This window comes from Grampus griseus, assembly GCF_964374135.1.
Source record: "Grampus griseus genome assembly, chromosome: 14".
NCBI lineage: Eukaryota > Metazoa > Chordata > Mammalia > Artiodactyla > Delphinidae > Grampus > Grampus griseus.
In genome coordinates, this window is record NC_139008.1 from 70,460,579 (window position 1) to 70,483,090 (window position 22,512).

The following is a 22,512-nucleotide window of genomic DNA, read 5'->3' on the forward strand; positions in this document are numbered from 1 at the left end:
GAAATCCCCCCTCTACATATGCAGCAGGGCAGACACCTAAAACTGCCCTGCAATATGTCCCCCTCTCTCAAAACAAACGAAAACCAAATCAAAACAAAAAACCAGCCAAACTACGGAGGACTAGAGGAACTGTAAACATAAAATATCAATCCCCACTGCCCAGGCAAACTTACTCTCAAGTGTTTCCCAATTTTCTTGCACTGAATCTAATCATAAGACCAGGAAAAGCAAATAAAAGCCTCAACCATCTACTTTCAGTAGAACTCGTAACACGGAATCAGAGTGCGAATCAGGCTCCATCTGCTTTTGGATGGACTGAAAATGGGAAGCAGACTGGATGGACAGGCAGTCTTTTCATGTCTGGGTTGGTCATTTCTATCCTAACAGTTCCTCAAAGCTTCAGAGGTAGAAAGCAAAACCTCCAGGTTTGTAGCTGAAACCAAGGTCTTCTGGGCAGCATATTGCCAAGCAAGTAGGAAGAAATCACAGGAAAGGTTTCTGAGCTGTGTCAGGTTCGAAAGAAGCCAGGAGAATCTTTAGAGGAAAATAAAGTGAGGAAGCAAAGCTGAATATCATTAAGAAGGCATATACCTGTGTAGAAAGTTAAGAATTAAGGGTGGAAAGCATGGTGAGGAGAAGGTAAAAGGAAAGAGAGTAGGAAATTAAACTGCTATGGGAGCCTATTAGCATCTGTCCATCCAATTAGAAAACACAGAAGGTTTGTTTATGATGGAGATCATGTAATCAGCACAGAATTAAAACATAGTACCAATCTGGATAGCTGCTTAGTCTTATTTATTTCTTATTTACCCCTTGACAATGAACAAATTAATATGGGGATGCTACCCTGGGCCCAATTTTGACCCACAAGCAAGAACTGGTTGGTAAAGTATATGTAATAGGAACCATGTGAGAAAAGGACGACACCCTACACCCCACGATAGTCAAGAACATGAATCCTGACAAAAACCTTCTCAGCAGCCCAGAATCTGGGAAATCAGATCTCTAAAAATTCAGATAAACAATTGGTAAGAGACTAAGGATAGATCCTCTAGGGGTAGATGACTCTGGCGGGGAGTGGCTCTAGATAACTAAATTGGGCAACATAATCCTGACTTCCTCGAGTAAAAGGAAAATCCACGTGAGAAATCACCCAAGGAAATACAGGTAGAGAAAGCAGACCAATTCAGGCTCAGAAGGGACACGTACAAAGCAAAGACCCAAGTCCAAAAAGACTGTCTTCTTTTTACAAAGCTAGAGTGCACCCACATCTGGAATTACAGGTGCAGATTCTTCCTTTCTTCTTTTTTAATGCAATAAACTTAAGAATAATACATGAGACTACAGTAGCAAATAAAAGCAGTGGTGGTTACAGGATTGTCATGAAGGCAGACTAAGAAGATTTTGTCCTAAGCTAAAAGCTAAGGGTCATAGGTTGAATTCTATACAACTATGAAGCAGTCAGATAAAATTATCATCTTTATTAATATCAGCCACAGCAACAATATTAGCAGTAAGCTCCTAAGTGCCAAGCTCTGTGCCAGGCACTGCGATATGTGATACATGCTTTATATGCATCATCACATTTACTTCTGGCAATAATCCTGTGAGGCAGTTCCCCATTTTACACTTGAGAAAACATCAAGAACAAAAACCACCACCACCACCACCACCACCACCACCACCACCAACAGCCTCACAAGCGAAATAACTTGCTTAGTCACCCAGCTGGTAAGTGAGATCCATTTGACTCAAAAGTCCACACTCTTAACCAGTTTGCTGTATGGCCTTCACATTGTACCCTATATTTCAATGCAGTAGGAAGATTTCCCTAAAAACTTAAAAGACAAAAATAAAGGTAAGTAAGAGACTCTGGTGAACTTGGAAAACCTGTAACTCTATCGGAAGGTTAAGAAGAGAAACTACAGATATCCAAAATGACTGCGATGAATCAATGCACCTAGGAACTGAACCGAGTTACTCGTACGTTTGGCCACGTATGTGATGCAGTGGAAGAGGCACAGGATTTGGAGTCAGAAGACAGGGCTGAGATTCAATTAAATGATAGCTGCCACTACCCCACCCTCACACACGTGAACAATTAGTGCTGCAGGCATACAGGACTCAATGTTCTTTGACAAGACACCCCTAAACCAGCAGAGAGGAGCCAGATGCCCACAGATCTGAGGTGGGGAATGAGCATACTGTTAAGGAGGAGGAGCAACCAATAAATAGAGATGATATAGCTCGGCAATCACCTAGGGAAAGAAATTCCCATAAAATTGGATAGTGTTTGGCCATCTATGATAGAACACAGTTTTAGAAATTGGGCAGGATGATTAGAACGTTAATTCTCATTTCTATCACTCAGTTTTGAGGGACTGCTCTCGAAGAACACAAAACTAAAATAAAAAGCCGGTGATCTGAGAGTTCAATTAAATTGTTCCTCACTCCCCTCACTCCTGAGCCAGATCCTTTGGCCATGCCCTCACCCCTGTATGAGCACGGCATGAAATTAAATGGGAACAAAACCAAACTGACAGCTGGCGTGACAACAAGGCTCAAGAACAAAGAAAATCTTGAAGGCTAGTAAATCTGAGTGAGGAAATCAGACATCATTAAATTTTCGCACCAGACATCAGTGCAGCAATTAACCCTTTGTGTCAACTGCATTCTGAACAAAATCCCTAGGAGCTGATGTGGTCGATCAAACTGTAATTCTGAGTCGCTGTCGAATATCAACAAGAAGCAGGTGGCACTCTGGAAAACCTCTGGGTACTCGGGGGGTGGGGGCGGGGGTGGTGGTGGTGGAAATGACACGTTTTTGGCACAACAGGAAATGTTTACCTCAGAAAGCCTGAAGGGAAATGAACAACCTCATCTCCCAGCAATAACCAACTGGAGAACATAAAGAGTGAAAAAAACACACAAAAACCTGCCGTTTGTGACTGCCATAAACATATAAAATACTTACAATTAACCTTAATAAGAAATAAGCAGGAGTTGGCAATAGGGGTCATGTCGGTTTGGTCACCATGTCCCTAACACCTATAGAGGTCTCAGCACAAGGTTGGTACCTTATAAATATTTACCAAATCAACAGTGTATACAGAAGACCTGAGTAAGTGCAGTGAATATCATGTTCTTCAATTCTGCAAAGACGTCAATTCTACCCTACTACGTGTGTAAAAGCCAATCAAAATCCCAACAAATGGATATAGGTACACATAGATAAATACAGATATGTAAATATATAATTTTTTTTTCTGTAGTGAGGACTGGAGTAGTCAGGGATATATTAAAAAATAATAATTCTGGGGACTTCCCTGGTGGCGCAGTGGTTAAGAATCTGCCTGCCAAGGCAGGGGACACGGGTTCAAGCCCTGGTCTGGGAAGATCCAACATGCCACGGAGCAACTAAGCCCGTGTGCCACAACTACTGAGCGTGCGCCCTAGAGCCTGCGAGCCACAGCTACTGAAGCCCACGCACCACAACTACTGAAGCTGGCACACCTAGAGCCTGTGCTCTGCAACAAGAGAAGCCACCGCAATGAGAAGCCCGCACACCACAACGGAGAGCAGCCCTCGCTCACCACAATTAGAGAAAGCCTGCACACAGCAACGAAGATCCAATGCAGCCAAAAATAAATAAATAAATTTATAAAAAAAGAAAAGAATAATTCTGAACAATTCTGAAGTTCATCTGTAATAATATATGAGCAAAGGAATAGAAATATTGATCAAAAGATAGAAAGGGGGCTTCCCTGGTGGCACAGTGGTTGAGAGTCTGCCTGCTGATGCAGGGGACATGGGTTCGTGCCCCGGTCTGGGAAGATCCCACATGCTGCGGAGCAGCTGGGCCCGTGAGCCCAGAGCCTGTGCTCTGCAACAGGAGAGGCCACAACAGTGAGAGGCCCGTGTACAGCAAAAAAAAAAAAAAGAATAGAAAGGTTACATACACACCCAGCAAACATCTCAATATATTTTATGCATACTGTCTTATATGAATGGGGGAAAAGATGGACTATTTAATAAACAAACAATCAAAAATATTTGGGAATAAATTAAATTAGACCCCCATTATATGCCCTCTACCAAAATTGTAGAAGGACTGAAGACTGAAATATAAAAAATAAATCAAAGAAGTCCAATTAAAGATTATGAATTATCATGTACATTTAATTCTTTTATCTCCTCAAATGTCTAGAAAAATGATAGGTAAAGGGATTTTTAAAAAAATGCATAATAATGCCTTCCCCCCAATAAACCTACAAACAGAACAGGAGAAAATTCTGGGACTTGGAAAGTAAACCAAGTGATATTTGATTTGAAGAAAGCAGAATCCCAGGTGAGAAATAACCTAATTCAATATGGCAGAATATCCAAAGGGATCAGGCATTGGTGGCACCAGGTATCCCTGAAAGTGGAGATACAGAAAGTCTAAAAACAAGGGAACTAACTGGTTGAATATCTGTTGAAGTATCTGTTAGCCTATCCATCATCCACCCCAGTGCTGAGAGGATAAAAAAGATCTGTACCTCTCTCTACCTTAGGAGACAGCACACAGTTAAAGGCAGAGGTACCATACTAAAAAAGGGAAGAGAAGCAGAGATCTTGAGACCTCCCTACCTCTCTCCACCCCTTCCCCACAGTCAGCTCCCAGTTCAATCAAGTTCCCACCCTCTGGGCAGGAGAGAGGAAGAAAAACATCCCAAAGCACTGACACTGGAGGTTCCCTGATGAAATGGTCCAGCTAGACGGACAGTGTTCACAGATGGAGAATAAGGTAGCCAACAAGCTGGCCCACATGCCCAGAGCTTCTAATCTCTGGATAGTGCCTACCATCTGGCAGCCAAAACCAGACATCTGAGGAAAGCCTCTGACCTTTGAGGCTTTGCTTCTGGTGTGGAGGGGCAAGGTCTTAACACATCAATCCTCCAGTAAACAACAACCACAAAATCTGGGCAAAATACAAAAACAAAACAAATGAACAGAAAAACCTATCTGAGGGCACCAGAGGGTTAAGGAAAGCAGGCAGATTTTGGAGAGAAACAGGAAATTGTGGTTTTGGCCAGACAGAAGCCAGAGTTATGGCAAAAGTGCAGGGCAGCTATAAATCTTGATGAGAAGCCACTATCTTTCTGACCAGAGGCAGCAAGAGAAGGAGTCTGGGGCAACCAGGACTGCCAGAGGGTGAGGGGGGATTGCCAGAAAGTAAAGAGACAGAGATGGTGAACCCCACACACCGGGTATAAACTCTTTCTAAGTCTCTGGTGGACCTCTGACCCACACATGCTTGGGGCAGACTGAAAGTAGTCTGAGCTGAGACTGGAGCTGCTACCTACCAGAGACGCTGACAGCATTTGCATTTTGAGACTCACCTACTTAACTGCCTCCAAATAAAAACCATCAACATCATCACAGCAATATAACAGAATCCTGAATCTCCACAACACAATATTCACAATGTCCAGGGGAAACATGACCCATTCTTAAAGGGAAAGACAACAGATGTCAAACCTAAGATGTTTTAATTAACAGACAAGAACTTTAAAAGCAGCTCTTATAATTATGTTCAGCGAAGTAAAGAAATGTACATAATGAATGAAAAGATAGGAAATTGCAGCAGTGAAACAAAACATCACACTAAGAAACAAATAGAAATCTTAGAACTAAAATAGAATCTCTAAAATAAAGAAAGCAATGGATGGGCTTAATAAGCATGATGGAAATGACAGACAAAAGAGTCAGTGAACTTGAAGACAGACAAAACAAGAGAGAGAAAAAGGACTGAAAAAAAAAGAAAAAACAGAACAGAGCCTATGGAGCTGTGAGACAATATCTAAAGGTCAAACATACAGGTAATTGGAGTCTCACAGAGCAACAAGAAAACAGGGCAAAAGGAAAAAAGAGAAATCAAAGAACTATTGACCTAAAGCTTTCCAAACCTGATGAAAGATCTACATTATAAATTTAAGAAGGTCAGTGAATTCTGCACAGGATGAATTTCACACATCAGTCAAACTGCTGCAAATTGAAAATTAAAAGAAAATCTTAGTCGTCAGAGTGAAACAATACATTATATACAGGGGAACAGCCACTTAAATGACTACAAAACTTCTCATCAGAAATCACGGGGGTGAGAACACAATAGAGTAACTTCTAAGTGCTGAAAGGAGGGGGGGAAAAAGCTAACCCAGAATTCTACTATGGAAGACAGAGACATAAACAAAAAGAAAAATTTGACTTGAGAAAACAGACACTGTAGGAAGATTGTAAAAAATCTATCATCATTAATCTCAGAATGACAAAACACTGCACCTGTGTGATAACCGGCTGAGTGCTATAAAGACTGAAAAATTACAGAAGAAAACTAGGAAATTAAAAATATAATTACACAGTGAAAATCTAGGGATTAAAGTTGGAAGACAGAATAAAGGTATTCTACCAGAGGTACAGCAAAATATAATGAGATGGAAAGTAGAGAAAAGAGAAAATTAGGTGATCAGACCAGAAGGTCTGACATGAATAACAGGAGTTTCACAAAGAGAAAACAAAACAGAAAGAAATAATGAAAGATAAAATACAAGAAAATCCCCCAGAACTGAAGGAACATAATTTCAAATGGGAAAGACCTACAAAGCATCCAGTTCAACAGACACCATACAAAACCCAGTTCATTGTCAGATTTCACAGGACTGGGACAAAGAGGGTATATCAAAGCTTCTAAACAGAAAAAACATGTCACATACACAGACCAGGAATTGGAAGGGCTGTGAACCTCTCAACAATCCTGGAAGCTAGAAGACAGTAAACTAACATCTTCAAAATTCTGTGGGAAAGTGACTTCTGACCTAGTACCTCAAACTCAACCAAACTACTGCTCAAGAATGAGAGTAAACTGAAAACATTCTGACAAAGTCTCAAATTCACTTATCATTCACCCTTTCTCAGAAGCTCCCAAAAGAGGTACATGGGATCCACCAACAAGATTTGACTCAAGAGGGAAGGAAAGAAACTTGTCAGTGTGATAAAGGAAGAGAGATCACAGATGGCAACTGTGTACTAGGCAGGAAGGGTAACTGCCCAGAGAGAAGAAAGAAGGTCCTGGGAGAGACGGCTCAGAAACGAAACTGATGTGCTCGAACGTAACAAGAGGAGATTTAGACAACCAGAGTAAATTTTGGAGCTGAATTATAATAAGTATATTTAAAAATATGCACCGAATAAAAAATAATTTTTAGCTTCAGGGAAAAATAAAAATTGTGCAAGAAAGAAACAGTAAACAGCATACTACATGGCTGAGCTATAACTCAGCATTTACATAAATCATAATAAACACTGAATATTAATTTAACCCAAAGTATTGCATGGCAGGTTGGGAAGATGAGAGGACAGGAGTTGCACATGTGGTAATTACGAGGGGCAGTGAAAGAAGGGAAATATTCATCTTCCATAGTGAGAACAGATAATACTTAAAACGGAAAAAAAAAATTACAGCTACTAACATTACTTAGAGATATAGCTATAAATACCAAAAGAAATAGCATAAGGAGTTTAAAGTAAATGCTTCAGGTGGGGGGGAACTGGGGGTATGTGGTGGTATCAGGAAATGCTATTTTTCATAGGTCTAACAGAATAATTTGGCTCTTTAAATTATGTGCATGTATAACTTTGAAGAAAATTTAAAAACTAAATCAAAAAGAGAAAAGTAATGATGATATTAAAGTCAGAAGATCCTGTTGGGTGCAGAGCTGGGGTAAAGAAGTCATAAGAGAGTGAAAAGAAAATACTTCAGAATACTGCATAGTTGAGAGGTGGGGGAAGCCTTTTTAAGCATATTAATTTAAGCATAAATAAGTACTTAAGTTTATTTAAAGCTGTTTTAAGACTGAGAGATTTGACTATTATAAAATTTAAAAGTTCTAAGAATAAAATAAACAAACAAAAACCCATAGCCATAAAGAAAAAGTCAAGAACAACACTGGGGAAGTATTTGCACCATATTCTTAAGTAAACAAGCCATTCTTATAAATTAATAAAAAGGCAAAGAGTAACAAAAAAAATGGAGAAAGAACATGAATAAAGCAATGCACAAAAAGAGAAATATAAACAGCTAATAAATATGAAACTGTCATTAATAATCAGAAATACAAATTAAAACAACAGACCATAATTTTGGCTTACTGAATCAGCAAAGACTAAAACGCAAAAACAGTATTGATCAGAGTATGAAAAAAAAGTCATTCTCATACGCCATTAAAAGACACAGTAAAAATGTCTTTCTAGAGGGTGTTTTGGAAATATGTATTAAATGCTTTTTAAAATATACATCATAATGTGTTCTAAGGAAATAACTGGAAACGTTCACAACGAATGCAAAGCGATATTCACAGAGTTCCTTAAAATGCTGAAAAATTGAAAACAACCTATAAGACAGAGTATCATGCAGATCATCAAAACTATGTGTTAGAAGAAGAATTAAAGAAAAAAGTTCAAAGTATGTTAAATAAAAAGGTGAGTTACAAAGCAGAATGTAAAATATGATCCCAATTCAAACAAATCAACAACAATAAATATATGTATGCACAAAGAAAAAAAGACTAAAAAGATAAATGCCCAAGTGTGAATGGAAACTTCGAGCAGGTGGTGGTATTATAACGTGTCCCTGGTTTCAAGAAAAACTGTAATTTTTAGACAATTTGAAAACAAAAATAACCAATAAATGATAAGGAAAAATAGCATATAAGGGAGCTAAATAAAGACACCTGAACTTAGCAAAAGTCTGTTCATTACACATTTTGGGGTATCTTTAAAAAAAACTGCAAACTAGTAGTTGCATACATTTTGAAGAGTGAGATAATATATTTACATAAGAAGCAAGTGTTCTGGTAATTCATATATAGTGAATTCATAAAATACGAAACTGCTTTCTAGTTTCAATATATTCTTCAAAGAAAAAAAACAATGTAAGTCTCAAGAATTCCTAACCTAAAGATCTCCACTACAGGGCTCTGAGAAATTCTTTTATTGCCTAATCCGATTTTGGAGAATTATTTATGTAATATTAAATGTCAGCATAACCCATAGTTAAATTGGTCGTTTCCTTTAATACTTTTTCTATAAATTACATGTTATAAGGACAAACAGACTCTTTAAGGAGCAGAACATTTAACACAACAGAGATTTGCTATGATGACTATATAAAAATAAGGATGTCCTTTAAACCTAGCAATGCCTTGGCTAATAGTTTCTAAGATCTGGAGAAGTCTTTATGATTAAGAGTAAATTTTAAAAATCCATTTGCCATTCAGATGATTGATGTATCCCAATGACTGGAAATGGAAGGTACAGTGTATAATGTAACAAATGTAGTGCCCATATAGACTCCAAACAACCCACACATAACACCCCAGGCTTTTCACCTGCATAAGTAATGGAACTTAGGTTCAAGGAATTACAGGAGTATGAACAAAAAAATAAGCTGGGATGCCATAGTGAGTGCTATCATAAAACTTTAGAGTGTTTGCTAAGACATAAAACATCCCCAAGTTCTTTTTCTGGCAGTTGTCAGCTTGTGCCCTCCTTTCAGCAACTTGATACAGTGATGCTTTCCAGGGTGTATTTTTCTCATCATTATTAAGGGAAAAAAACAACAACATTATTTTCTTAACCTTCTGTAATGCTAACTGAATTGTTTCTTCCAACTAAAGAGAATATAAATAAACATGTAAAATTTATTTTTTAAGCAAAGCAAGGGCTCCACATCATAGGCTAGGAAATTCACTCTAGACAGTTAAAACTGGTCATAAGATTCTACTCTGAATTTTAGTCTATCTTTATGAGAAGATTTCTTATGTCTCTTTTTTAATGCTTTTTTCTTGTTAAAACATAATTTTTGAATGAATCAAAAAGGCACCAAAGAAAAGGAACTGCTTGCAGTGCTTGATGCACAGCTCTGACACAAGGCTCACCTTCTCTGGATGAGATAATCTTCCAGGATGTCGAGACAGCGCACCATCTGGGAGAAGATGAGTACTTTGTGGCCGCCAGCAATCAGCTTAGGGAGCAGTTTATCAATCAGCACCAGCTTCCCTGCTGCCTGAATCATGGCCTGCAGCTGAAAGTCGGGGGCATCAGGGCTGTGGGTTTTCCGGAAGTCCTCCAGAATTTTCTCCTCTGCCCCTGAAAAAGAATGGAAAAAAACTATTCTCTGAACAAACTATAAGAGTAATAGCTACCCTCTGCTTGACAGAGCCTAGAAAAAAATGAAATGAATTCTTAGGTCCCAAACCAACAGTCCAGTGAGGCAATGCTGTGTGTCCATCCCATGCCCTCAGCAGAGGGCTCTAGAGGCGGCAGGGCTGTTCTGCAGAGAACACAGGTGCTCTGCTTTCCTGGGAAGTCTGACCAAGGAGAGGAAGGATCTGAAATACCAAGCTGACTTAGGCAAGTGAAGAAACCTTCAGAGAAAGCTGACAAAAAGACACACCTCTCATACCATAAAAGCTTGGGATCAGTAAATCCAAGCCATATTTTGATATAAAATTTTATAAAAAGTTTTATTGTAAAATAATAAAAAAAACCTTCCAACACGTTCTCTACTCAGTATAGTTAACTGTTAATTTATCTGCAGAGGGTTTTAATCTCATTGCACCATGATCATTTTTTCAATGAAGTAACACATCTCCCTGCACCAAGTGGAAAGTGTGGACTAGACCGCAGGTACACAAAGGACAGCAGGCTGACAATTGACATCCACCTTCTGATGGGCAGAGAATTGGTAGAGGTAGGCTCAAAACAGGGCTCTGTATACTCACTGGCCAGACTGCTTAGGCAGATCCATCAACCTCTTTGAACCTCAGTTTAATACTCTGTAAAAAGGTCAGAATACACACCCTGGCATTCCATGGGAACTTGATAACATTAGACTGCTGGCGATCAAGATGCCTGCCCCATGTCCCCCACTCACCGTTGATCAGGTAGGGGTGGTTACAGCACTTCCTCAGCTCCATCATGGTGTTGATGAGATTGGGCATGTTGTGCTGATTGGCCCCCTTGGTCAGGAAGGAAAAGTTCTTCTCCAGGATGGCACGGTAGTACTTCTTCTGGATATTGGTCAGCTCTACTTCGATGATCGTCTCTTGTTTGGGAGCAAGGTTCTTTTCCACGTCATCTTTCAGCCGCCGAAGCATCATTGGTTTGAGGATAGACTGCAGTTTCTTCACCTGCCCAGGAAAATGAGACCTGTTCACCTGCCCCAATCCCGATTCAATAACCGTTACTGGGGTATTCCAACATTCACTACAATCTCTTGAGCACCTAATCATAGTACTGTGGCAGCAGATTAAATGAAAGATCATGCCTGATCCCTGAACATGACGAGCTTATAATAGGACTGAAGGGAAAAAAGGGATCTGGTTTTAATTCGCAAGCAATTACTGAGAACCTATGTGGCAACCTTACAAGATACAAAGGGAGAAAGATACAAAGACAGGACCTCTTCTGGATGGAGAAAACAAACCTCTCTCTCTCACACGCACACTTGTGCAGCAATTACCTGAGGAATATTTTAAGCCACGTTAGAAGGTACAAGTGATACCTTACAAAGGGAAGATGCTGAAAGAACAAAGTGAGAGGCAGACGGAATCTGGGGGTGGGCAACATGGATGAAGGGGGTCAAAAGGTACAAACTTCCAGTTATAAAATAAATAAGTCCTGGGGATGTAACGTACAGCAAGGTGACTCTAGTTAGTAATACTATATTGTATATTTGAAAGTTGCTAAGAGAGTAGACCTTAAGACCTCTCATCACTAGAAAAAAGAATTTACGTATGTATGGTGATGGATGTTAACTAGATTTATTGTGGTGATCACTTTATAATATACACTACATATACTGAATCATCATGCCATATATCCGAAACTAATATAATGTTGTTGTCATTTACATCAAATTAAAAAAAGAAAAAGAAGCAGAGGCAATCTGGAAATGGATTCCTCCTACATCTAAATAACGACAGCAGCAAACAAGTTTGGGGGTAGCACTATGTAGAGCATTAATGTGGTAAGGTGACACCTCCCACTCCATCATGCAAGCTGTCATCTCAGGGGCACTTTGAGCCTGATCATATGCTTTGCTATGATTTGTCTGTTCTTCTCCTAACGGTCCAGGCCTGGACAGCAGATCTCTACACACTTGACCGCACTGGCACAGGGACTTGCTCACTCTCTCAAGAAGAGGGCAGAGAAGGGATTCAAAGTCAAGGCACCTGAGTTCACCCTGAGCTAAAACATGATACCAATAAGATTAATCCTGGTGGGAAAATAAGAGAAAAGGCAAGTGCAAAAGATCAAGTTTCAAGTCATAAAGAGCTGTTCAAAACTTTCAGAAGGGGTAGATTCTGCAGAAATAAATTGTGGGCTGTACCAATGCTTCCTGATGAAATATAAAGTGATTTACAGAGAGTGATTTAGAAGAGTTACTTCCTGGAGCAGGTTTTAAACAATGATGAATATGCTTTACTTTATAACCAGATATATAGACAGTTGGTGCCGTTTTTGTGGTTTGCTCCTAACTAACCCCAATCTTAAATCTAATCCATTTAATGAATGCTTTGTTTTAGCAATCATGGTACTTAGGATTGTAATCCCCCAAATGGATAAGGAATTACTATGTAAGAACCCAAAGAGGAGAGACACAGCTAGGTAATCGTTAAAGACAGGGACAAATGCCAATCTGCCACATGCTGGATTCAGCTTTTGCCCTTCACTTGGTTCATACCTTGAATCATTTAGAGTATACTACATGCCAGACACTGCTGGTCAATACAACAAACACAACTTTGCAGAAGATGTGGGCCTTGTCCTCAAGGAGATCATTGTCTAGGAAGAAGAAAAAATGCATACCACAAAATAAGTGCAATGGGAGAAGAGGATGCATTTCTAATGGTCCACAAATGGAGAGAGGGTTGGAGCTGGCTTTTGAAAGATCAATAGATACTGCAAATGTCGAGAAGTGGAATTAAGTTTGATTATTCACTGCTCTCAAAGTCTGACTCGCCACAGAAGAAGAAACAAACAGACTGGGACCACAGAGTGTACTCTTGATTTCTCTGTTAGTGAAATTCCCAAACCTTCTCAGTTCCCAAATTCTCGGCCCCAACCCACTCTCACACCATTGCTAGATTAATTTAGCAGAACTAATTATTCCTGCAATCAAAGCCCTGTACTGCTTCTCTAATGCTTACCAAACCCTTCAACCTGTCTTTCAAGATCTTCCCACAATATGTCGCTAAACTCCTCCGGCTTCATACTCCTCAATTCATCCATCCTGTTTCCAGCTCAACCCAGACGATTCCCAACTACTGAATAAATTCCACGGCTGATTATGATTATTTTTTTCCTATGCAAAGCAGTCATCATCTCTCTCTCTCTGCCTACTGAAAACTTACCCACCCTTAAAAGTCTATTCTCAAATTATACTTTCTCCATGAAGCCGTTCCTAATTTCCAAACAGATGTGACCTTTCTCGCCTTTAAAAGTCCTCAGCTCTATTAACTGTTCCTCTTACGGCATTTAAACTTGTCTGCCTCATTTCTGCAATGTCCAGTTGAGATTTCTACCCGTAGTAGATAGATTGGTTTGTTTTGAAACAGCTTTGAGTCTAATAAGCTAGACGCAGAACCAGATCTTTGAAAACAGGACATTTAGTTGATTTGGAAAAAACTGGACTTGCCCACTACTCTGGTATATACACCTGCCTTCTTTTCCTCACTACCTGTGTATTTTGTTGCACTCAAGAAAATGAGCCTGGAAACATGTTGCAGGTGATGGAGGAGGGATGAAGGATGAAGAAGGCAGAGGAGGAGGGAAGCAAGCCCCTGAGGCCAGAGCTATGAACAAAATCACTGAACTTACATATGAGATCAGTGAAGGCAGGAGGCCGGATATAAGGCATTTTGGATGTTGATTCATTTATTCTCTGGAGTTATAAGAACTGCTAATAATCAGTTTATCCTCTTCAACATAAACAAATGAAATAAAGGAGGCAATGCTCATTTTACGAGAGATGTGAGAACTTGCTAACTCCTGTCCCCATGGTGACTTGTTTTTCCCTTGATGGTGAGGGTCATTACCACATTGTCTCCTCAAATCCTTCAGGCTCCTATTTACCTGCTCCTCTGTTTTCAGATCTCCAAACTCCTCCAAGAAAGCAGTCTCTGAAGGAAACTGTGACGGCTCCAGGAAGTTGAGCAGACTGAAGAGCTCCTCCACCGAGTTCTGCAAGGGCGTCCCTGTGAGCAGCACCTTGTGTTCCTGCATGGATTCACAGCACGGGATGAACAGGGTCTGAACCACCAAAACAGCAGGTTTTGGTGGGAAAATGATGCCAGGGCATTCTGGGCTTTATTGGTGGCAATTCTGTTTTGCCAGATGATGATACTTCATCATCAATATAGGAAAGAGGCAGAGGTTGGTTATAAAACATGTGACTCTACAGAATAAGTGTGACAACATCAATAACCAGATCAACCTTCCTTTCACATCCCTGAGCCCAGGAGCAATTTCACGTTAGTTAAAGCACCCATTCATTCATCCATTCATTCATTTGATATTATGGAGTGCCTGCCTGCCACAGACTGGGCACTGTGCCGAGGAGTAATGCTGAAGGCCATCACCTTTGGTACCAGATCATTCAGGGACCTGGAAACAAGCCAAAACATCTTACATTTCCAGGTCACAAAAATCATGGTATTTAAGATTTCCCTGGGTCCCTCTGGGAATCAGTCTGTGGCAAAGGCCAAATTGTTGACCCAGTTCATAACGAAAAAAATTTGCTTCCTGCACGATCAGAGCCATGGTGGGCAAAAAGAAAATCTAGGGTGAGCAGACTGTGCACAAGTAAGCTGCATGCAGATGGCTAAAGAATGCTTCCTCTACTGTGAACAGAAGGGGCCTGTGTTTATGCAAAGAGCCTGCCAACTCTCACCAGGGCCATGAGCTTCAGGCCCTCCAGAAGTTTGCAGTTCCTATTCTTCAATCTGTGGGCTTCATCAATGATCACACAGCTCCAGTGAATCTTCTTCAGCTCTGGGCAGTCTGCCAGGATCATCTCAAACGTTGTAATGACGACATGGAACTTGAAGACTCCTGACAGTGGGTTTCCCTGAGATGACAGAAGCAAAGACAAAGCTTTACGCAGGGCCAGAGAATCCAGCTACTGGGTTACCGGCTGGGTTAGAGGAGGCAACACCATAAATGCTAGGATCTAGGTGAGAGCCAATAAGCACTTCTTCTTCAGTTGAGAAGAGAGAGAATACGACAATGAACCAGCTATTTAGACAAGAGAGAGACCCCATTACATCAATGAAACAAAAGCAAGAGAGCACGTACCCTCACAAAAGTGAGATAGAGGAGCCATGTGGAAGGCCGAAAAGGAAGCTTTTTATTTATTTACTGTCATGATAAGGAAAGCAGATGGGTGCTGATTCACACATTCCCAGCCAGAAGCTGGTCTATGCATAGCTGGAATGCCCAAGGAAACCCTCTTTGCTACTTTTCAGGTAAAATTAATTTCACCTTGTAACTTGGGTTCTAGAACAGATTCGACATCATGATCCTGACTCACCCAGGACAAGTGCTACCAGGCAGGACACACCTTTGTCTTTCAGCCTATCTGAGTGCTACCATCGCTTTAAAAAGCAGAGCTTCACGTTACAGCACGTCTTAAATTTCTTCTCAGTGTCTCCTCCTGCTGTCTGTGAAACCTCTGGGGTGAGCGCTGCCTTTCCTCTGAGTTCATTTAATTTTCACCTTATTTATAAAAACCAGTGCTCCGAACAAACATACAAGGATACTCAGCAAAGTGAGATGTTCAAAAACAAAAATGTCTTAAAAAATTCTATTGTGCCTTTAACCATTTGTTTTTTCTTCATCCTTCCACGTCAAATCTGTTAACCTTCTCTCTCTCTCCAAACTCCCTGGCTGAGAATCCTTCCTTTGTACACGAATTCCTCCGCTCACTTTCTTCACTGAGCACGTAACAACTCAGATAAAACCTTGTGCATGTAAAAGCAACTTCGTAAGCCAACCAAGAAGCCAAGCTTTCCGTGTCCTAAAGAGCCTCTGGTATATGTCAGAGTGGAAAGCATGCCCTCCAATTCTGTGTTTTATCACAAATTAAATTACCAGGAAGGAGTAAGAAGTCTACCGCAATAAACATGTGACTCTACAGAGTAAGCCAACAGTAACCCAATGCAGGGCATTAAACTCTGGAAGACAAGGGACAGAAAGGCTGTTTTGAACCATGACGTCAGAAAGCTGTCCCAGGTCTCTGTGACGGGTGGAGGGCTCACCTGTGCATCTCGGTACACCATCTCATACTGCTGGATCATCTGCCTGCTGATCTGGCTGCCGTGGTACACGATGGCGTTCATCTCTGTCCACGTCCGGAACTCCCGCTCCCAGTTAGTGATGGTGGAGAGCGGGGCAATGATGAGGAAAGGGCCGTGGATTCCCCTGAGGAATATTTCTGAAAGGAATGTGATGGACTGGATGGTTTTCCCTAGGCCCATCTCATCAGCCAAAATGCAGTTTTTTCTGCAGAGTAAGAAACACAGATATTTCATCATCAATATAGGAAAGAGGCAGAGGTTGGGTATAAATAAAAAGATACTTCAGAAGCGTACCTTGACCTGTAAGGTCATCAGTGAAGGTTTTATCAGCATTTTCCAGAGATACAACGTAAGCAAGTTTCTATTATCATTGTTCACACCCTGCCTACTTCCAAAAAGGAACTATTGCAACTTGTGAGAAAATACATGAAATAGGTCCATTTAAGTATAAACTAAAAATACCAAAAATTAAAATAATACTGAAACAAGGAGAAAAAAAAAATGCCTCAAATCTAAGCCAGTTTCTCTACCTGACAAACTTCATGGAAGCCAAGGCAAAAACAGAAACATAAGTTGCATGATTCTCATTGTCTATTACTTGCGTTATCAAAGGACAAACTTTTAACCCACATACTAAGTTCCGTGTCAAGAGTTAAAAACGCTGGTCTCTTGTGGTGATCCAGAATCATGGACTGCACACAGCTGTGACACTGGAAGAGTGTGACCCCTGAAGAGTGTGGCCCCTGTCCGGTCTTGCTTCTGACTGTACAGGTGGGCAACCCCAGACCTGGAGTGTCTGAGTGAGCTGTGCCCTGACTCACACTGTGAACAGGTGGCAGAGACAAGGCTAGAACACAGGTCTCCAGAGTTCCAGCTTGGTGTGCTGTTCCACTACATATTGTCTTTAAAAATCGACACCGGGGGTACACTCTAGAATGTTAAGAAAATCTCGACTCATCTTTCTCAAATTTCATCTGTTTCATTTAGATTCTGATAGGAACTAAAGCACAGAGTTGAAAACTGAGTATTACAAGTCTAGGCCACCCATGGCTCATAAACAAGTAGCAGAGTCGGGGCTAGAATCCAGATCCATTCCCCTTTAGAGCCAACTTTTGCTGAAGACTGGGAGATAAAAAACAGTTTTAAAGGATCTTCTGGGTTTTGTTTCATCTAGGTTGAGCCCAACCTTTTGGTTAGACTGGCAAAGAAAAAAAAAGGACAAAGTCGGTGATGTCTAAAGATCACTCCTCTTGGTTGGAGAAACCAAACCAAACCAAACCAAATCTGACATAAAAAATAAAGTCCTGGTGTGCCTGATGTGCAAAGATCACCACCAAACCAGTGGCTCCGACGCACTCCCTTGCCGCTCTGCTATTGCTACTCCATGCGGGCTAAGCCCACAATCTCCTTCCAGGCACAAACATCTGGTAGAAACATCATCCCTGAAGACAGGACCGGTTCTGCTTCCGCACCTGTTATACCAGTTAAAAAGAAGCCAGTTCATCCCCTCCAGCTGGTACTCCCGGAGCTGGTTACTGTTCTTATACTCTCGAGACTTCTCAAGTTTCTGCCAGGAGTCTGAGGCAGGTCGCTCCTAGGGAAGGAGAGCAGAGAGCACAAGACACAGAGAATGATGCTTCAGGAGCAAAATGTGCAGAGGGACACAGGGCAATGATGGGGAAGGTGGTAAATCTCAAACGCTGCCCTACAGCTGGCTGCAAACTGCAGCTACTGTCTTCTGATTAATGAGCCAGTCCTGTATTTTCTAGATTTCAGCAGATTAAACTAAGAACACCTCTATAAAATTTGCAAGCAATTAATGAAGAAGAGAAACAGACCCACCTAAAATCTTGATAAGTATTATATTGCTTTATTGAGACTCTTAGAAATCACTCCCACTTACATTTTAATTTCCCTACAAGCCAGTATTAGTCAGGTTTTTTAGTTTTCTATAGACAGAATATTTTTGTTGTTGTTTGTCCTTGTGGTATCAGCTCAGGAAAATATACTGGGTCAAATATTTTCTTGATTAGTTTCTAGAGTAAAGCCCAAAGCCTATATAATCAAAACTGTAAATTCTTTAAATTCACCATGAACATAATAGCAATCTTATTTTATTTTCCCATATGAAACACCAATTTCTAAATGTAATTGATCTTTATTGATATGAAATGGCATTTTTATCATATAAGTTCTAATATATCCAGGGAGCTTTATCTAGAGTCTTCATTCTGTCCTACTGCACTGTCTCTTATTGCAATAAAACCACACTTTTGAATTACTACAGCTTTATATCTGATGGGGAATTATTTTTCAGAAATGTCTTGGCTATTCCGTCTTATTTAGTATTCTGTATAACTGTAGAATCAATTTCAAGTTCCCTTAAAATTCTATTGGAATTTTGATTAATCTGGGGAAAATTTTAATTTTTAGGTATTAAGTCTTCCCACCTAAAAATTTTGTTTATTTATATTATTTGGACATAGACTTGATTATTTTGCTTCTAGACAAATTGAGCCCCTAAGTTGACACTTCAAGGTCTTAAAAATAAAAACTTTTAGCTATGCCTATAGTTATATAAATGAGAATTTTGAGATTTAGCTTTTCTAACAGCAATTGTAGTCTTTGGTAGTTCTACTTTGGAGTACTACAATAAAGTTTACTCCTGAAATATGCCATTAACTAAAACGAAGCCTTCCACTTGTGAAATTTAATAAAATATCCCCAATCATTTCATATCACTGATATTTGGAGATAAGTGTAATCTGTCCAATCTGTTCAGACCACTGAAAGTGTGGTCTTTCAGAAACTTACACACCACAACTTACCTACAAAATTACTATAGCTGTAGTTAGGCTAAGCCCCTTGAAATAGAACTCTGTTGAATATTACTATCAGCACATAGGCAAAGGTGTTTTTAGAAATAAAGGGGAAAATAATTTATTATGTCAAAAAATTAATTTTAAAGAGAAAGCTCTTAAGCAAAGATATTCCTATAGAAACTCTCTTGCTCTGTTCCCTTAAAGAAATTACATTCTTCTCAACCTACAGGAATCATTCAGCCTGGATCCCTGAAGTCCATGTAACTCATTTTAATGGCACTCTACTCTACTACATACTATGGGGAGACTTCCTGGAATGTTCCTCATCTCTAGCGACTGAAGTGGCTCACTCCTAGCATTGCAGATTTCTACTTTGCTGCCTTGGTAGTGCTCCTGATGTAGAGGCATCACGCTCTAACCCAGTCACTCCTCTGGGTTTTCCCTCTTTCTCCAGTGCTAAAGGTTTTAGTTTTACATCACCATTAACATGACCAGCCATCTAAGGATAAGGCTTGAAATCAGCTAGAAATTCCCGATGCCTAGTCCAGTTGGCTCCTAAGTGGTACAGACTACAGCAAGTAACTTACCCCAAGGCCCCACAACCTTTAGTGGCTACTATTAAATTCAGAAGAGAACTGATTCTTGGAGTCTCCAAGGTGGGTCTTGACTATTAAATGACTGCTACTCTCTTTGCACAATCGTTACTGACACTCATTTCTTGCTCTCCCAAAATTCCATATCTGACCTACATGTGACCAATTTTTTACCAAAAAGCTTTTAGTGATGGAATGTCCTATTCATCAAGAGTGGTAGGGCTATCTCTAAACTTCAAAGCCCAGGATAATATCCCTTAAAAAAAAAAATTATTCAGTTAAAGTATCATTTGGAGCCAGCCCTTCTATTAGAACATAAAAAGACAACTTTAATTATATTTTGAGCTACCATTCCAATTTAGGATGAGAAAAATTTCAAAACATACCTTCTAAATGAGAGAACAAATAAATTAGAAACCAAAAGAGACAGGTGTGAAATGATCTCATAGTTCACTGAGAGATGAGGAGGACAGGAGCATCACAACAGCAAAGAAGGAAAGGAAAAGGGAAACTGACTGAAAACACTTGCATTCATATTCTCGCCAAGCGCAGGTAGTCAGTCTGAAGAAATAAGTGGGATTCAGGCTGAGAGAGTAAGAATCTTGATTACTTCTAGACGATAACTTAGAACTAGCTTCACAATGAAATTCTCTCGACTCTCTGCTCCCCCACTGGTTTGCTTCTGCTTTGGGCCACATGCCCCAATTAGCCTGGTGCCATATTTGTCCTGCACACACATGCTTCTTCCGTCAGCCTGTGAGCTCCTGGGGCAGGGCCTGGACCTACCTTCTTACTCTGTCCCACACAAGAATCAACCTACAGCAGGTGCTTAGTAAATGACCAACAAGTTGAATTTTAAATGGACAACTGTTATAGGAGAGGGTTGAGAGAAAAATTCATTAATCAATCATGTAGACAAACACTGTAAAATACACAGGTTTCTAATCACAGTTCCGCATCTCAAGATACCTCTATACCCTTCAGAGCCAAGAAACAAAAGCAAAACTGCTTTTGGATGGACTCCGACAGGGATCTAAGTTCAGTGTCAAAGTCTTGCCTTTGAAGTCCCAACTTTCCCAGTGATATATATAAAAACAACAATAAGGAACTGCATAAGAGTTTTTCATATAAAAATAGTGATTTAAAAAAATAGAAAATGATCATTCCAGTCTATAGTTATATTCTTTCACAGCTCTGATTCTTTTCCCAAGTTAGTCACATCTTAACTGGGCTCTATCCCAATTCTGCCTCCTCTGACATTTTTGCAGCTTGGTGGTAATAATCCAGAATCAGAAAAACAAACCAATTCAACAAAAACGTACTGAAAACCTGTTTTCTCTGCAAAGTCCCAGCGATCTATAGAGAAAGGACAGTTCTTCCCTGTAAGAATATTCCACTTGAGTAAAGGCAAAGGATAAAACTGAAGAAAAGAGATCACCAATGGAGCAAGGGATAAGAAACAGGAACAAGAAAGATGCTAACAACTTACTGAGCTTCTTTCCCAAGCCAGGCATTTCTTACCTTCTATCTTACTGACTCCATCTGACAGCCATACACCAAGAAATCAAAGCTCATAGCCAAGCTTCTGAAATGTCACATACATCAAAGTAGAGCCGGATGTAAAGCTGACCTGAGTGCTAGCAAAGTGTGATGTGGGAGAAACACACCCTGAACCGCAGTTTCAATGGGAGTGACCAATGATAAGACACCACAGAAACCACTCAGGAGAACAGCCCAGGGGACACCCAGGATTGCCAAGCTCCTAAAATCACATGTTACAAGAGGTGCCGAACAGTGACATGGGTACATTACCACATGCTTAACTTCAGGGAGAACTTGCAGAGATTCGAATTCTTTAACTTTCGCAGGATCCACATCTTCCTCCAGTTCCCATGTACTTTCTTCGTAAGGCAGTGAGCACCACTTCACCAGGTAATGTGTCACTTCCTAGCGGGAAATGGGAGAGACACTTACGTTCTTTCTACTACATTACAGGAATCAGTCCTACACTGACAGACCTATGAAAACCTCCCTACAATACAGCACGCGAATGCCACGAGAACAAGGACCACATGCTAACGAAACGTGCAAAATATCTTCAGCAAGCAGCAAAGACACTTTGTAAGAGTCTCGAAACAGCAAAATACCCACCTCTCCGGTTTCTGCATCCTTGGTGTGGGCCACCTCCAAGATGCGATCAACCTCCACGTAGTCTGGGTTGAACAAGTCTTCGTCAGGCTAAGGCAAACAAAAAAGAAGAGCTAAGAAGTGTCCCCCAACCCTCCAACCCAGCATCCAGTGTTTTAAGTGACCCCCCCCCCCAACTGGGCCCCATTGGGCGGGAAACACAGAATGAAAAGGTTCGCTTGAAAATAAAAGTCACCTCACCGACATTTCTTTACTGTCCCCAAATCCTCCTGTTCAGGACTGAATTTAAAGAAACGACCCCACCTTACAGGTTGCCCCAGGGTGAGATTTTCCTGTTGGTCATTACAGTACTGAGCAAAAATCAGCACAAGGAGGATTTCCAGAGATATCCCTCGGAAATCCAGAATTATAATTTGTTTTTCTTCTTAATACCAATAATAATAACAGTTAATATTGGAAGGAGGCATGGAAGGAGCTTCAGGGGTACTGATAATGTTTTATTTCCTGATCTAGGTGCTGGTTACACAGGAGTGGTTATTTTGCAAAAATTCA

At 40.4% G+C, this 22,512-nt stretch overlaps 1 protein-coding gene across 1 annotated transcript in view; it reads right to left on the reverse strand.

Moving 5' to 3' along the window:
* Nucleotides 1–22,512, reverse strand: part of CHD6 (chromodomain helicase DNA binding protein 6) — a 211,602-nt gene that overhangs the window by 71,089 nt on the left and 118,001 nt on the right. Inside the window, exons 9-16 of the mRNA XM_082671502.1 lie at nucleotides 21,964–22,050; nucleotides 21,625–21,759; nucleotides 17,870–17,991; nucleotides 16,359–16,602; nucleotides 14,993–15,169; nucleotides 14,176–14,319; nucleotides 10,973–11,228; nucleotides 9,975–10,185 (exon numbers count right to left, since the gene is read on the reverse strand). Coding sequence (XP_082527628.1) covers nucleotides 9,975–10,185; nucleotides 10,973–11,228; nucleotides 14,176–14,319; nucleotides 14,993–15,169; nucleotides 16,359–16,602; nucleotides 17,870–17,991; nucleotides 21,625–21,759; nucleotides 21,964–22,050 — 1,376 coding nt within the window. The remainder of the gene's footprint in view (nucleotides 1–9,974; nucleotides 10,186–10,972; nucleotides 11,229–14,175; nucleotides 14,320–14,992; nucleotides 15,170–16,358; nucleotides 16,603–17,869; nucleotides 17,992–21,624; nucleotides 21,760–21,963; nucleotides 22,051–22,512) is intronic.